Below are 16,186 nucleotides of genomic sequence, written 5' to 3' on the forward strand. Positions count from 1 at the left end.
GGGAGTCCACCTCCGAAGGCTAAGTCAGTTGATGAACTTAATCACAAAACGGCTCGCTAGAAGCGCAGAGCTAAGGAATGAAGAACTGGGAAAGGTGATCTAGATAGCAGATCGCTGATAGTTTAGGTCTATCAGTATGTATCTGAGCCTGAGTGTCAGATAGTATTCTTTTCGATCCCCTCACCTTGTATGGTAGTGAGGTATATATAGAGTGTACCTTCGAATCTCCTTCATTGGATGCACTTGAGCCTTCTTCGGGTAGTCGTTGGATCTTAACAGTTAGATCCGTTGAGCAATAGACTTCTACTAGTTTGGATTAGTAGAGGACTCCTGAGATAACCTTTAGGTTATGTGATGATTATCCGCAGCCGTCAATTCGAGTCGGCCATCATTAGGGTGATTACCCTAATCCATAAGTAGGATTAGGGCGCGCTTGCAGCCGAATAAGCTTTCTTCTTCAGCAAGCCATCTTCTGGATCCGATTCACTCGGGAGCGAGTCCGTTCTCTCCGTCTCGACCGGGGTCGAGAGTCGGACCAGGTATGAACCCGGTCTGATCATAATCTCTCCGTATCACCGCCCAAGATAGAAGGTGCATGGAATGGAAATATTGACTGCCAACATTGTGTGTTGAGATCATTGTAATCTTCAATTAAGATGGGAATGTGAATCACCAAGATTGTATGCTGAGGTGGTTGAGATCTTCAATTGGAAGTATTGTCTATTGGGGGGTGATGGATATCCATAATCAATATTATTTATAACAATAAAAGCTTTCTATTTCTAAGTTTGAAAACTTTACCAACTCTTGGATTTCAAGCTAAATTATTATCCCAATAAAACATAGAAAGGGAGAGGGAAGGGCATACTATAGATACATGCATTTCAATCTTCTCCCCTTTTGAACGATTCTTTAAAACCTCAAAAGGAGGAATATGACTCCTTTAACAAAAACTATTTTATATACTTTGCATGAAAATCCCAATGCAGGGCACAAGATGATCATTTTCTTTTGTATCATTGAGTCTTAGGGATGTAGTTGTATTAAGCTACATATTTTTTTGTTAAAGAAAATTTGAATTTATTTCAAATTTTTTTTAGGACTTCTTAATTATTGACGCAAGCAAACAACAAGGATCCACAAAAACTAGATTAGAAACCCAAGACGTGGTTAATTGGCAAACTATCCTGCTTGAAACGGATAGGGTTGGGCCTCCTTGGTTAGGGCATTGGGTCACAAGATTACCCTCCCTAGAGTATCTTAAATACAATATGTAAGTTGACTTGTTAAATTTTAGAAATGTATTTCCAATTATGAGAGACATGGTTTTAGTTCACGATATTGGAGCAGGTACTGTTGCACATTAAACAATATAGTATCAATAGCATTAGCTTAATTGTTGATACAGATTTTTATTTTTATTAGCTTAATTGTTGATACAGATTTTGTTGATATAATTATAATTATAATTTTTTTATTTTATATTCAAGGATTTTAAGATTTCAAATTTACAAAATTGTGTCTGAAATATCAAACGCCAAACTAATATTGATGTGTTGCCAATGTTAAAAAGAAGACGCCTCACGAAAAATAGATACGCACAAGCAGGAACGCAATACAAATTTACTTTATGAGGAATTACAATAACAATATGAATTTGTGATTCCATTAAGATTTATTATATTAAGCCAGCCATGCCTAACACTGTTGGTTTTTAATAAAAAAAAGACATAATAATAATAATAATAAAAATTTCAGTTACGTTGCTCTTCACTCTCTCTCTCTCTTTTTCAAGTAAAACCTCATTTTGTTTTTGAAGTAAAAACAGGTTTGAAGGTAGAGAAAGGCTGCATCAATACTCTCTCCTTGCTTAGAGTTTTCTACTTGGCAGCGGCTGCCATGGTATGATATAAGAGCTGAAGTTTAACAACACGCTTAAAAGACAAAGACGATGAAGGAATAGAAGCAGACACTATTAAAAGTTAAACATCATTATAAAAACCAAAACTATAACAATTTAATCAACTGTTATATGTACAGTCTCTGAAAGAAAGTTCCAAGCATTTGCTAACTACTAAACTATAACTGTTAAACAAAAGAAAAATCTACTAAACTGAGAGCCGTTTTTAGAAAGCACTAGTTCATATCCAGTGCCCTTTGAAGAGTCTTATTGAAAGGCCCACTGGTGCTCCTTCCGAATTTCCTCCTCTTCTTCAGGGGTGAAGTCATTCACGATGTTGAATGTCTTCCTGACCTGTTCTACGCTATAATTCTTAATCATATCTGCAGTTTGTCGGCATGTCAAATCAAGCAGGCTCTTGATATCCAAATAGTTGGATGCCTGTAAAAGGGAACACAATCAAACGATTGTTACTATGAAAAACAATCAATGACTAAAATAACAAAAAAAAAAAAAAAACCTAATTAAATAGGTAATGAGAACGATGGACAGCATGGAAAACAATCTGCAAAATGTTACCAGGATGAGTTCGAAGAGTTGTTCTGGATGATCAACTTTAACAAAGTCATCGTCGAAGCTCTTGAGTTGTTCGTCAAGATTGGGATCGTTAGAATTGTCAGCGGCGGCAACGTGCCTCTTACAGTATTCAATCACCTTCGATAGTATCTGACTGGTGACATTGGGCAAAGGAAACACACCGTTGGGCCCATCATCTTCGATCATGTGTCTAAGGGTCTCCGACTGACAAGCTACAGCACTATCGACCTCAAAGGATTTTCCATCGGAACTCATCAGATTAACGTTCGAAGACATGATGATCAATGAATTATTATTAACCAATATCTCAGACAAATAGGGAAGGAAGGAAGGAAGGAAAGCAAAACAACGTAAGTAAGATATTGGGATTGAAAAGAAGGCAAGTTAATTCCTTATTTATAAATCTCCTTGCCGGCTGCACAGACCTTTTCACAGTAGGTTTAGGATTCTTTTGCATTTTCTAAACCTTTTAGCACTAGAGTTATTTTCGAATTAAAACACCTCCCCATCTCAAACAAAGTCCTTTTTCTTAAAGAGGTCTAAATTTTCTTCAATTCCTACGATTTTAGTTTTTTTTTTCTTGAAGGGAAAAAAATAATAAAAAAAAAAAATATCCTGCGATTAAAATATATTCATCTCATAATTACTTTCCAATTTTTACCAAAACATATTATGGAAAATCGAAAAAGAAAAATAATAAAAAAATGATAGTCACCAATCAATAATCACATAGTTTATTGGATCAGATTATTGTTGAATATCCGATAAAGTTCCGACTTTGAATTCAGATACTTTTCTAAATTTCTGTCTGATTCGGATAGCAGTTTTGCTAATCGGATTTGGATTTAGATACTTGGTGTATCGAGCCGCATCCGATCCGTTACAAGTCTAAATAGATCGTTGGAGAGTAAATATTCTTCAACCAACAACTGAACTGCAATTTTGATCAGGATTCGGATTTGAATACTGGTGTATTAATTCGAGCCTAATCTAATTCGTTTACAGGTCTAAATAGATCTGTTGGAGAGTAAATATTCTTCAACCAACGATGGAACTGCACATAACCATTTATATTTAATTTCTATGTTGTTATAGTAATAAGGTTATCTATCCACATTTATAACAGAGAATTTGACACATTGTGACTACCCTTGAATGAACTTGACTTTTTAAATTAGAGGAGTGATGCTTGTCGAGGAGCTTACACGGAAATTGCTTGGGTATTGTATAATTAATGCGCAACACTTGCAACAAACGATCGAGATCGAGGGTTTATTTTTGAAAACTATATTTTTACACTTTTGAGAAATGTATAAGCAGGATCAAAATCTCGGTTAAGTGTTCGCAGCCCAGCTAACACAGGGATATTGATAGCACTGGTCCACTGGAGGTAAATGCAGCACGGTGTTATAGAATATTGTCTAGACTGTGAACGCATTTAATTCTTGAGAGAAATTGAAAGTTGAGGCATTAATACCTGCAGGAATCGGTATCAAATTAGTGAATGTGTTACACAGAAAGTGAAGATTCCTTGAAGATACAGATCGTATCAAAAAGTTTAAAGAAAGTGGTGGAGAACCTTTATTTCTTTATTTCATAGTCGTACACAACTAAGAAAGATCTCTGAGTTCTTCAACTGCTCTTGAAGTGATAAACCAATATTAATGGTGTCCACGTACATTAAGTAGATGATCAAGTGCAATCCTTGAGAGAGTTTATTTTAAGAGAAGTGAATTTCTCTTCGGCTTTTGGGAATAAAAGAATGGAGAAGTGAAAGAGTCACTGGTAGAGATTTTATCACGTCAAATTTAAGGAACTATTGGATGAACAATATTAAATGGGGAACTATGCATGAACAATTGTATTAGAGAGGAGTGCGTAAAGAAAACAAGCCCGAAGAATGTGTTTTACTTTAGGTTTAGGGGAAACAAAAACTTGATAAAATGGTCTTATCGGTGAAAATCTCAAGATCTTGCCCGTTGTCTGACTTGCAACTTTTTTAACTTCCTCTCATTCATTGTATGCGTGCTCAAAAACAAGAATTTCATATTGTGGGTGAATTGGAAATACTTGCAAAATGAGTGTATCAAACATTCGTTTCCAAACAAAGAATAATATGTGTACGAAGGCATGATAGTTGGATTACTCTTTCAGAGGTAAATTAATTTTGTTAAACCCTAGTTTTGATGTTCTAGATACTTTTCACTTGACATTGATATAGAGCTTGATTTTTGTAATTCATACTACACCAAGTAAGTTGGGGTTGTCTAGGATTAGGGTTGTTGCTCTTGCTTGAATTGCATCTCAAATTTTATATTCTTATTATTGATTATAGAGAAAATTACATACATAATCCTAAATTTGTAAGCTATTACATTTACGCTCCTGAGATTTATTATATTAAAAATATCTCCCATGCCTAACACCATTATTATTAGTTATAAATATAAAAAAGACTTAATTAAACATGCTAATCTTCTTATAAGTGAGGAAATTGAAAAAAAATACTTCAAAAATCAGGATTACTCTTCTTCTTCTTCTTCTTTTATTTTTTTAATTTTTTTTAATTTTTTAATTTTTAAGTTAAAAGGTTTGAGGGAATTATATGAAATGCAATGTTGATGAAGTGGTGCGTAAAGGAGGGGATTTGGTACAGGTGGGCGGTGTCTTTAGAGATGATGAGGGGAGATATAAGGGAGGTTTTGTGCGTCGCATCCACCTGCCAGTTGATGGAAGCAGAGCTTGCAGCAATTCTTGAAGGTGTCAAGCTGGCCGGTGCTCATAGAATTAGACTCAAAAAAGTTCATTGACCTTTTGATTCCTTACTGCGAGGTGGGTCGTTTCATGCGATATGTTGAAGAGATCCGGACTCTCGTAGGTGAAAATATTCAGATTCGGTTCCAACATGTTGGAAGGGAAGCCAATAAAGTAGCTGATTCTATGGTTAAGATCAAGATGTCTTCATCTCAACTGTGGGCATCAACTATGGGCATTTTATCAAGTTTCCCCACCAGAATTGGAAGATCTGCTTAAGACAGATTTAGAGATTTTTTTTAAGTAGTTAAGATTTCTTTTCTTGGGCACTTGGCCCCGTTTTGTACCAAAAGAAAGAAAGAAGAGGGAAGACTGTTTGATATCATAAAATTACAGTAGATGCTGACCATCAATGCCCATCATTGAGAAGTAACTCTCTCAGTGCATAGCGTAATCTTTTTGGCAAGGACGGCAGTGGTCTAAGTCAGATATAGAGGTTTAACAACACGCTTAAAACTGGTTAATGAACAGAAGCAGACATTAAACTGTTAATAAGAACCAAAACTCAGAACAGTTTAATTAAACTGTTATATGTACACTTAATGAAAAAAAAGTTCCAAGTCTTTCTAACTATACTTGCGGCTGATAACTAGTAAACCCAGACGATCAGCAGCAGCTGCAACAGGGAAAAAAAAGAAAAAGGACAACTCTCGGTTTAGTAGCCGTTTTAACAAAATCCTACTTCATATCCAGCATCCTTCGAAGAATCTCATTCAAAGGCCCACCTGTTCTCATTTCGGACCTGCTCCTCTTCCTTAGGTGTGAAGTCATTTTTGATGTTGAATATTGTCCGAATCTCTTTTGGACTTTTACCTATAATCATATCCACAATTGTCTGGCATGCTAGATCAAACAGGCTCGGGATTTCCAAATAGTTGGCTGCCTGCAATCGAAGATTATAATCATCATCTATATTTTTTTAGCTGTGAATGAAAAACGCGGTAATCCTAGGGTATACGTTAATAAATGAAGACCCAGACATTTTCTTTCTACGGAAACCCTAGTTTAGCCGAATAGATACTACTAGGATGGCCCAACAGGTAAAAGAAACAAAACGCCCATCAATAATGAAATGAGACCTAAGGTTTTATGTTAAAGATCCAACAAAAATATGGCAAAAATGCCGAGAACTAGGAGAGAGAAGCTCTAGGGGAGGTTTGGAGAGGAGGAGATTTTTATTGTGTCAAGTTCTGACTATGTCCATTGCAATCATTTTCTCTAAAAATGCAGCGACATGTGTCTAAGTATGATTCCAGTTGTGGAAATCTAATATAATATAAAAATATTTTTAATGGATCATTTATACTTCATGTTTCTATCTTCCACAGCTTTCGCTCACTTTTCTTGTAATCCCCAACCCTTCTTTTCCTTGGTTGTCTCATCCCCTTGGTTCAATGCCCCACCCTCCCCTCCCCTTTCTTGTTTCCATGATCATCTCTAGTCACCTTTCTCTTGCGACTTATTATGTAATCATCTCCATCCAACTCTAAGGCTGCGCTTGTGTGCTCGAATAAAGGTGGGGTGGGAAAATTCTTGAAAATAGTGCAGATTTCCTACTTTTCCCTTAAATCCCAAGATGGTAGATTGTTTGGTTGCTTGGGGTCGGAAAGTGAGAGACAAGTTTGATGTGGCAGCCCAACTTTCCCACCCTAAGCCATTTTAAACCCCACATATTTGGTGGGACTTTGTGGAAAAGTAGGGAAAAGTAAAAAGTGGGACCACTATTACTATTCCACAAAACCCATTCCTTTCCTTCTCCCTCACCCCACTACACATGGGACCCGTATGTTTTTTTTTCCCACCCCTTTTTCCCTACCCCATCTTTGCAAACAAACGCAGCCTAAGGGATGGTTTAGTTGGTAAAATACCAACAACTCTACGGGTCGTGTTTCAGCTTAATGCGCAAGAGGAACGACGCGAGATCGAAATCTTGGTGGAGATTTCGATCTCGACCGTGCATCGGCTGGCCAGCTGCACAATGCGCAGCATGCAAGTCACACTACAACTCTAAGTACGAGGTCATAATTCAAATCTCTTAGGGACAAAGGTTGAAACACTGCCTATGTTATATCCCAATCCCATGTCTATAAACAGCACCTATTAACCAAAAGGAGAAGCCAAAAAAAAAAAAAAACTACCCTCGGCTTGGAGGCAAACTGAATTGAAAATTTGCAATTGGTCCGGTCCCCCCAAGGGCCCTTCTAAACCTACAACTGTAAATCCTATTTGAACGTTAAGATCAAGATTAACGATTCTGATGAAACCGGGCCCACTCATTGGACGGGTTCTTTTAGAAGTTCAACCAATTGATCACCACGTTATGACAGTGAGCTCCGTTTTCCTTTTAACGTTTTTGGAGCGGTTTTAAAAGATTGAAAGTTTGAATTTCCAAAGAAAGTCAAATTATTCTAACGGCTCTTAAAGAAACTGTGTGCTACACTAGACCTGCAATTTGTTACCACCAGCTTCTAGTGTCTGGGAGTTATTATTTGATAATGCTTTCCGGAGCATTTATAGTGGAGAAGTTACGCTTGGAGCCTTTGGATAAAAATTTCACCGGCCTGAGGTTTGGTTCATGTCACTTTTAGTTCAAAAAAAGTTCTTTTTTTACATCTGGTTCCCCTGGAATTTTGAGAAATGATAAAATAAGGACATATTATAATTTTGATGATCAAAATGCCCTTATAGTGCAATGGTCAAGATTGTATCTATACATGCCATTTCAATCTAACGACTCACATTAAAAAGACAAATTATAATTACAATTATAATTTTTTTATTTTATATTCAAGGATTTTAAGATTTCAAATTTACAAAATTGTGTCCGAAATATCAAACGCCAAACTAATATTGATGTGTTGCCAATGTTAAAAAGAAGACGCCTCACGAAAAATAGATACGCGCAAGCAGGAACGCAATACAAATTTACTTTCTGAGGAATTACAATAACAATATGAATTTGTGACTTCATTAAGATTTATTATATTAGGCCAGCCATGCCTAACATTGTTGGTTTTTAATAAAAAAAAAACATAATTAACTTTGCTAAATCTTCTTACAAAAGAGAAAGAAAAAAATAATAATAATAATCAAAATTTCAGTTACGTTGCTCTTCACCCTCTCTCTCTCTTTTTCAAGTAAAAACTCATTTTGTTTTTAAGTAAAAACGGGTTTGAAGGTAGAGAAAGGCTGCATCAATACTCTCTCCTTGCTTAGAGCTGAGGTTTAACAACACGCTTAAAAGACAAAGACGATGAAGAAATAGAAGCAGACACTATTAAAAGTTAAACATCATTATAAAAACCAAAACTATAACAATTTAATCAACTGTTATATGTACAGTCTCTGAAAAAAAGTTTCAAGCATTTGCTAACTACTAAACTATAACTGTTAAACAAAAGAAAAATCTATTAAACTGAGAGCCGTTTTAAGAAAGCACTAGTTCATATCCAGTGCCCTTTGAAGAGTCTTATTGAAAGGCCCACTGGTGTTCCTTCCGAATTTCCTCCTCTTCTTCAGGGGTGAAGTCATTCACGATGTTGAATGTCTTCCTGACCTGTTCTACGCTATAATTCTTAATCATATCTGCAGTTGTCTGGCATGTCAAATCAAGCAGGCTCTTGATATCCAAATAGTTGGCTGCCTGTAAAAGGGAACACAATCAAACGATCATTACTATGAAAAACAATCAATGACTAAAAAAAAAGAAGAAAAACCAAACCCTAATTAAATAGGTAATGAGAACGATGGACAGCATGGAAAACAATCTGCAAAATGTTACCAGGATGAGTTCGAAGAGTTGTTCTGGATGATCAACTTTAACAAAGTCATCGTCGAAGCTCTTGAGTTGTTCGTCAAGATTGGGATCGTTAGAATTGTCAGCGGCGGCAACGTGCCTCTTACAGTATTCAATCACCTTTGATAGTATCTGACTGGTGACATTGGGCAAAGGAAACACACCGTTGGGCCCATCATCTTCGATCATGTGTCTAAGGGTCTCCGACTGACAAGCTACAGCACTATCGACCTCAAAGGATTTTCCATCGGAACTCATCAGAGTAACGTTCGAAGACATGATGATCAATGAATTATTAACCAATATCTCAGACAAATAGGGAAGGAAGGAAAGCAAAACAACGTACGTAAGATATTGGGATTGAAAAGAAGGCAAGTTAATTCCTTATTTATAAATCTCCTCGCCGGCTGCACAGACCTTTTCACAAGAGGTTTAGGATTCTTCTGCGTTTTTCTATTTTCTAAACCTTTTAGCATTAGAGTTATTTTCGAATTAAAACACCTCCCCATCTCAAACAAAGCCCTTCTTCGCTGATTACTAGAAAAAAGAAGTCTTTATTGAAAGCTTAGTTATTTTCTTAAAGAGGTCTAAATTTTATTCAATTCCTACGATTTTAGTTTTTTTTTCTTTTTTTCTTGAAATGGAAAAAAATAAAAATTAAAAAAAATTCCTGCTATTAAAATATATATTCATCTCCTAATTACTTTCCATTTTTTACCAAAACATATTATGGAAAATATATTTTTTTTTCCTTCCGGGTACGTCCAGAATGGGGCCAAATGCCCAAGAAAAGAAAACTTAACTCAAAGAAATCTCTAAATCTGCCTTAAGCAGATCTTCTAAATTCCGGTGGGGAAACTTGATAAAGTGCCCACAGTTGAGATGAAAGACATCTCGATCTTAGCCATAGAATCAATGAGTACTCTTTGGCTTCCCTTCCAACATGTTGGAACCGAATTTGACTATTTCCACTTACGAGAGTCCGGATCTCTTCAACATATTGGATGAAACGACCAACCTCTACGCACAGCAAATGGGGGTGTTCTTACCTTGATCCCAGACATCTTCAATATCAACTTGACTTTGACTAGTGATCCACTTTTTCAGTCCATCAGAGTTTCTACTAGTTCTTCTTCGGGTACCTAGTAAGGCATGTTCGATCTTCATCGGTGAAATCCAAATCCATGGGCTCAGAATATGGATCATGGGCTTCTATCCAAATAGTCCATAGCTTATTCGGGCTAAATCTTCGGGTACTTGGACTTGTAATACGGATCCTGGGTTAGAATTGTGGGGGTTGTTACATCTTCTCTCTTAGAATAGCGAGGCTACTCATGCTCCGAATTTTGTCTTCATTGTGGAGAAGAGCACACAACCCCATATCACATATTTGTCACTTGTCCTCTTGTTCACGTCGTCTGGGAGGCTCTACACTTCCCTATAATGGTACAACAGGGTACCCTAGTGGACAAAATCATATGTTTGACCAACCAATGGCATGATGACCCATGGACAGAAAGGTCAACTACCACTCTCACAACGCTATGGCTTTTGTGGAAAGCGTACACAAGTCTCTTTGATACATAGGAACGACCTTCTACATCACAAGTAACTTATCAAATTTGAAAAGGTCTTCAATTTTATAGTGGATAATTTTCATCTGGACCCCCTGAGGTTTGGTCTAGGTCACTTTTAGTCTAGTTTAAGTTATATTTTGCAAATGGCTCCCATGCGGTTTCAAGAAATAATTAAGGACAAGCTTAACAAAAATTGTTAGTTTAATATTTTTTGTGACAAAAATACCCTTTTTTAATTTATTTGTTTTAGTTTTTTTCCTCTCTTTTTAATAAGTTCATTTCTTTTATTTAAAGAATAAATGTAAAAATCTCATTTTTGATGGTGAAAAGAATCTCTTAACAACACAAGTGAGACCCTCTATTTCTTCACCATTCTCTCCGTCTTCTCCGTCGTCGTCGTCATCTGCACGTGTTTCTTAGTAGAATTGTAGTTGTATTATAGAAGCCAGCTTCGAAAAGTTTCAAATTAGATGAAAAGAAGATTTAATTCATAACTCCTCGCACTTCTCTTTGTCTTCGTCTCTGTCCACCACTGATGTTAGGTGAGTTGCAGAGTTGAGAGCGGAGCAGTTCACACGAACCTCTTTGGTTTTCCCAGTCAAGACGTTAAGTTGACCCATCTTAATCATGCCTCGAACGAACTTCTCTAAAAACAGTTCCTCATCTTTTGCGAAGCTGACGACGATGTCCTTGGTTCTACTGTTCGTGTAAAGATCCTGATCAGAGGCGATGAGCCCCTGTCGCTTCCCCAGGTTAACAAAATACTTGTTGTTGAAGAAGTTGGGTGTACGGACATCTATGTCGGTGGTGACATTGGGATCGGATTCTGGGCAGATGCTCTTCAGGTCCTCTGCAAATTCGTCTTCCAAGGTAGGATCTTGGGTTGGGTAGAGGCAGTTGGTGAAGGAAGAATAGTGGCCAAGACCAATGGTATGGCCACCAAAGAGTGCCACGGCGTCATAGGTATCCAAGTTCTTGCTAGCCATCAAGCTAAACGTTGTGCTTGTGTTGCTGGTACTAGGTAGTTCGATAGAGTTGCTTCCCTTGTGGCAATGTTCACACAATCTCGTCTCGCTAAGGGTACTCTGTAATCTGGACCCCCTTGACTACACAGTTTTAGCAAATTTTTTAGGGTTTAGCATTTGCAATGTGAATTGCTCGACGAAAAGCCGAAGAGGTTTGTTTTTGAAGATGAGCTTTATAAAATTTTACCAGGAAAATGGAATCACGAGCAGAAAGAGCGACAATGTCAGCACAAGAGACGATGGCGCCACAATGCTCTTGGACGAGGGGAGGTCATTGATTATCTTGAAAGCCTTAGTTCTCAGGAGTTTTCTCCCGGCTGAGCAGCTGCTGAGTTCTTGGCCGACAACTTAGAAGACAGAGAGAACGACAAGGAAATACTAGAGGGTCTCGTGGTGTTAAAACGAAAAAAAACTAAAACAAATAAATCGAAAAAAAGAAAGAGGGTATTTTCGTCACAAAAATTATTAAACTAACGGTTTTTGTTAAGCTTGTCATTATTTAATCATTTTTTGAAACCACAGGGGAGCCATATGCAAAAGAAAATTTAAATTGGACTAAAAGTGACTTGGACCAAACCTCAGGGGTCCAGATGAAAATTACCCTTTTATAATTTGATAAGTTGATTTCATGCATATTATTTTATATGATTAATTAACTATATTTCCATGTATTTACAATTGTTTTATATCAATTTACCCTAATATGATATGAAAATGAATATGTGGCACCATTTCCTTTAATTTCTATAATTTTGGTGATTTTATATATTTCCTAACAAATTCTAATCAAGATTTATTACTTTTACGTGTAGGAAATTATCAATCAAATCTGGGTATTATTGCAAGAGTCCTACATCAAGTCAAAAACATAGAGAGAATGAGTCCTTGCATGCTTCTATGTTTTATTTCCTATTTAGGATTTGATCAAAGAAGGGAAAAGAGGAAGAAGAATCCAATTCAAATAAGAAAGATAGAAGAATCCCGTTTTTGAGTATCTCTGTTCAGTTTTGATCAAGAACTTCATCGGATGGTCATATGGTGTCCGATCGAGCCGATTTTTGGAGGAGAGCTTCACGACGTCTTGGTCTTCAAATCCAACGGTGGGATTATGCATTGGAGATCTCTAAGTTAATCCGATTTATACATCAAAACATTTCCTTGGTTAAGTCAGATAAGAACTCTAAGTTTGATTCAAACTCTGAGTTTAATTAATCTATAAAAGGAGAGCAAACTCCAGCAGAAGGGAGAGGCACCAAAGCAAGTTTTTGAGGGCACAACATATAATAATCTCATTATTATCACCAAAATTGTAATAGCTTTAAGAGTGATTAATTGGTATAATTTTTGGCGCCGTTGCCGGGGACTATTAGATTAGTATCAATATCAATTACTGCTAGTTTTAATTTGAATTCTTTTATTTTTCTTTTTATTTGTTTTCTATTATTTTATTTTATTTGTAGTTTGTGAATTTGAGTTTTTCAGGTCCTACTGATTTTGCATGAGAAGGAGAGGAAACGATACTTTATTTCCTTTTGATCCTGAAATTGAAGCAACTTGTCGAAGGAACTCAAAAGCAAAGAAAGATAGAACAAATTCATCTTCCACTTCTGGAACAATGGATCTTAATAATAACCAACCACCTCTTGAAGTTGAAGCACCAAGGCGCAAGACTTTAGGAGAGTATGTTGCACCAATTGTGAGAGATAATAGGACAGCTATAAGGCGCCCACTTGTAGCAGCTAACAATTTTGAAATCAAGCCTGCTATCATTACAATGGTACAAAATAATCAATTTTCTGGATTGCCTAGTGAAGACCCAAATCTTCACATTGATGGGTTATTGGACATTTGCGACACATTTAAGAGCAATGGCATTACTGATGATGCCATAAGATTGAGATTGTTCCCTTTCTCAATAAGGGACAACGCTAAGAGTTGGTTGCATTCTCTACAACCAGGATCCATCACTACTTGGGATCAAATGGCTCAAAATTTTTGGTAAAATTCTTTCCACCATCTAAGACTGCTAGTTTATTAACAAATATTTCTATTTTTTTGCAGTATGATTTAGAAACACTATTTGAGGCATGGGAAAGATTCAAGGACTTGCTAAGGAAATGTCCACACCACGGAATAGAGCAATGGAAGCAAGTTCAGATTTTTTATGATAGTCTATCTAATTCCACAAGAACATTAGTAGATGTTGCAGCAGGAGGATCAATCATGAACAAGGATCCAACAGAAATTTTTTATCTTTTGGATGTTATGGCCTCAAATGCATATCAAAGGCCAAGGGATAGAGTTGCCCCAAGAAGAGTTTTGCAGAGGAATGAAACTGATCCCATGACAGCCATGGCCGTCCAACTTGAAGCATTAACAAAGCAAGTAGGGTTGTTAGCAACTCAAGGCACCAAACCTCCAGCTGTGATATGCAACTATTGTGAGGGAACACATTATAGCAATGAATGTCAAATGGCTAATCCTTTTGAGAAAAATCAGTTAGAGCAAGCAAAATATGTGGGGAACTTTAATCGACAGAGCAATCCATATTCCAACACATACAATCCAGGGTGGAGAAACCATCCGAATTTGGATGGAAAAACAATCAAGATACTGAAAGACAACCTGAAAATCAACAGGCTCAATCATTTCAGAAGAAAGCTCCATGGGAAGATGCTCTTGAAAAAATGGCTACAATTTCTTCACAATTTATGCAGAAGCAAGAGATGACCAATCAGAATATTTTTGCATCCATTAAAAATTTGGAAGTACAAATGGGGCAAATCGCCCATGGGATGAATCAAAGGCAAAAAGGATCACTGCCTAGTAATACTGAGACAAATCTTAGAGAGTATGCAAATGCTATTGAGCTTCGAAGTGGAAAAGTATTAGAAGAACCTTTCAAGAAAGCTGTAGTAATTGAACCCTCTTCTGAGGCAGTTCATGATGAGCAAAAAGATGCAGAGGAATACGTTAAGGAGGAGGAGAAGCCTGATGCGGATCAATTATGTTTCTTGATCCGACTGAGCCTCCCCTCGTATCCGAGACGATGAGTCCTGCAAGAAAGGTTAGATGCGGGCCGGCTTGTGTGCCGGGCAGCCGCCTCCGATGGCAAAGTCAGATAAGGAACCGAGTGAGGTCTCATGCAAAAGTTACACAAGGATTATACTCAGTGTGTATTGGATTGCTTACCAAGGAGATGCGTCCCCTATCTTATAATGATTAACTTACCTTATACGTATTTGGTAAGTTAGCCCGATAAGGGCTATTGTTTCTCCTAGGATCATGCTTCCTTGTCGTTGGTCCGATTCAATCAGCTGCTGAGTTGACCTTCTATATCAAGGATGATTGCTATATATGTGGCGTATGTTACGCTTTTGGTCATGGATGATCGGCATCTTTCCCGATTAACTAGCATGTGGAGCCCCATCCGGGTCAGACCCGGTCGGGTAGAAATCTTTCGTATCAAAGCCAAAATCCAAATTGTTTCCAGACAATCCACCACCTTATAATCCACCCATTCCATATCCTCAGCGGTTCAGGGAAGCGAAACTAGATAAACAATTTTCTAAATTTCTTGATGTATTTAAAAAATTGCATATTAATATTCCTTTTGCAGATGCTTTGGAACAAATGCCAAGTTATGTCAAGTTTATGAAAGACATTCTTGCTAACAAGAGGAAACTTGAAGATTATGAGACTGTGGCATTGACAGAGGAATGCAGTGTTATTCTACAGCTAATGCTTCCACCTAAGCTAAAGGATTCAGGGAGTTTCACAATACCATGCACTATAGGAAATTTTCATTTTAATAAGGCTTTATGTGATATTGGTGCTAGTATTAATTTAATGCCTCTATCTATTTTCAGGAAACTAGGACTTGGAGAAGCTAAACCTATCACAGTATCACTTCAAATGGCAGATAGGTCGATTAAATATCCAAGGGGAATCATTGAAGACGTCTTGGTTAAAGTGGACAAGTTTATATTTCCAGCGGATTTCTTAGTATTGGATATAGAAGAAGATCAAGACATACCCATCATTCTTGGTAGGCCATTGTTGGCGACTGGGAGGACCTTGATTGATCTTCAAACAGGTGAACTTACTATGAGAGTACAAGATGAAAAGATCACATTCAATGTATTCAAGGCCATCAAGTTTCCAAATGAATTAGATAACTGCTTCAAAATTGATTCTATTGAGAGGTGTACAAAGGAGGTATTTCAAATAAGCTATCCAGTTGAGGCTTGTTTGGTAGCTGTGACAAATGCAAAAAATAAAGGGATTTTCGAATGTGAGATGCAGTTAGAAGCTTTATCATCTATATCTGTTGACAAATCTCCTATTGAGGACCATGGCTATTAACTTAATCACTACTTTGGAATTGGCTTCGACCCTCAGAAGTCACTCTTATGTTTGACCTAAAGTTGGGGGTAGTTCGGTTGCGAACTATGATGCAAGCGCTGTTTGGGAGGCA

General features: G+C 37.1%; 2 protein-coding genes, 1 non-coding gene and 1 pseudogene across 4 annotated transcripts; all 4 read right to left on the reverse strand.

The window, feature by feature from the left end:
* Positions 1-2,167: 2,167 nt before the first annotated feature.
* Positions 2,168-2,773, reverse strand: LOC149015533 (SKP1-like protein 1B). Its single transcript, XM_089156197.1, has 2 exons — positions 2,480-2,773; positions 2,168-2,341 (listed from the first exon to the last, which is right to left on the reverse strand). Exons 1-2 carry the CDS (start codon positions 2,771-2,773, stop codon positions 2,168-2,170), a joined length of 468 nt encoding a protein of 155 aa, XP_089012323.1.
* A 3,247-nt stretch (positions 2,774-6,020) lies between these two features.
* LOC149015534 (SKP1-like protein 1B) lies at positions 6,021-9,386 on the reverse strand. 2 transcript variants are annotated; one of them, XM_089156109.1, is made up of 2 exons: positions 9,093-9,386; positions 6,021-6,194 (listed from the first exon to the last, which is right to left on the reverse strand). In XM_089156109.1, the coding sequence occupies exons 1-2, from the start codon at positions 9,384-9,386 to the stop codon at positions 6,021-6,023; spliced, it is 468 nt and encodes a 155-aa protein (XP_089012235.1). The 2 variants fall into 2 exon arrangements, with proteins under 2 accessions (XP_089012235.1, XP_089012234.1); XM_089156108.1 differs by lacking the exon at positions 6,021-6,194 and adding an exon at positions 8,781-8,954.
* Positions 9,387-11,172: 1,786 nt separating this feature from the next.
* Positions 11,173-13,307, reverse strand: LOC149015535 (peroxidase 12 pseudogene; annotated as a pseudogene).
* A 435-nt stretch (positions 13,308-13,742) lies between these two features.
* LOC149015536 (small nucleolar RNA R71) lies at positions 13,743-13,844 on the reverse strand. Its single transcript, XR_016173759.1, has one exon. It is a non-coding gene; the product is annotated as a small nucleolar RNA R71 (small nucleolar RNA).
* Positions 13,845-16,186: the final 2,342 nt, after the last annotated feature.

Source organism: Hakea prostrata, chromosome 5 (assembly GCF_041222555.1).
Source record: "Hakea prostrata isolate BN-2017 chromosome 5, UWA_Hpros_2, whole genome shotgun sequence".
Lineage (NCBI taxonomy): Eukaryota > Viridiplantae > Streptophyta > Magnoliopsida > Proteales > Proteaceae > Hakea > Hakea prostrata.

What these genes read in the sequence shown, in the direction of transcription:
- LOC149015533 (XM_089156197.1), bottom strand. Translation starts at nt 2,773, where the DNA reads ATGTCTTCGAACGTTAATCTGATGAGTTCCGATGGAAAATCCTTTGAG. An exon ending in AACTCTTCGAACTCATCCTG is followed by an intron (nt 2,342 to 2,479) that starts GTAACATTTTGC and finishes TCCCTTTTACAG; the next exon opens with GCATCCAACTATTTGGATAT.
- LOC149015534 (XM_089156109.1), bottom strand. Translation starts at nt 9,386, where the DNA reads ATGTCTTCGAACGTTACTCTGATGAGTTCCGATGGAAAATCCTTTGAG. An exon ending in AACTCTTCGAACTCATCCTG is followed by an intron (nt 6,195 to 9,092) that starts GTAACATTTTGC and finishes CTTCGATTGCAG; the next exon opens with GCAGCCAACTATTTGGAAAT.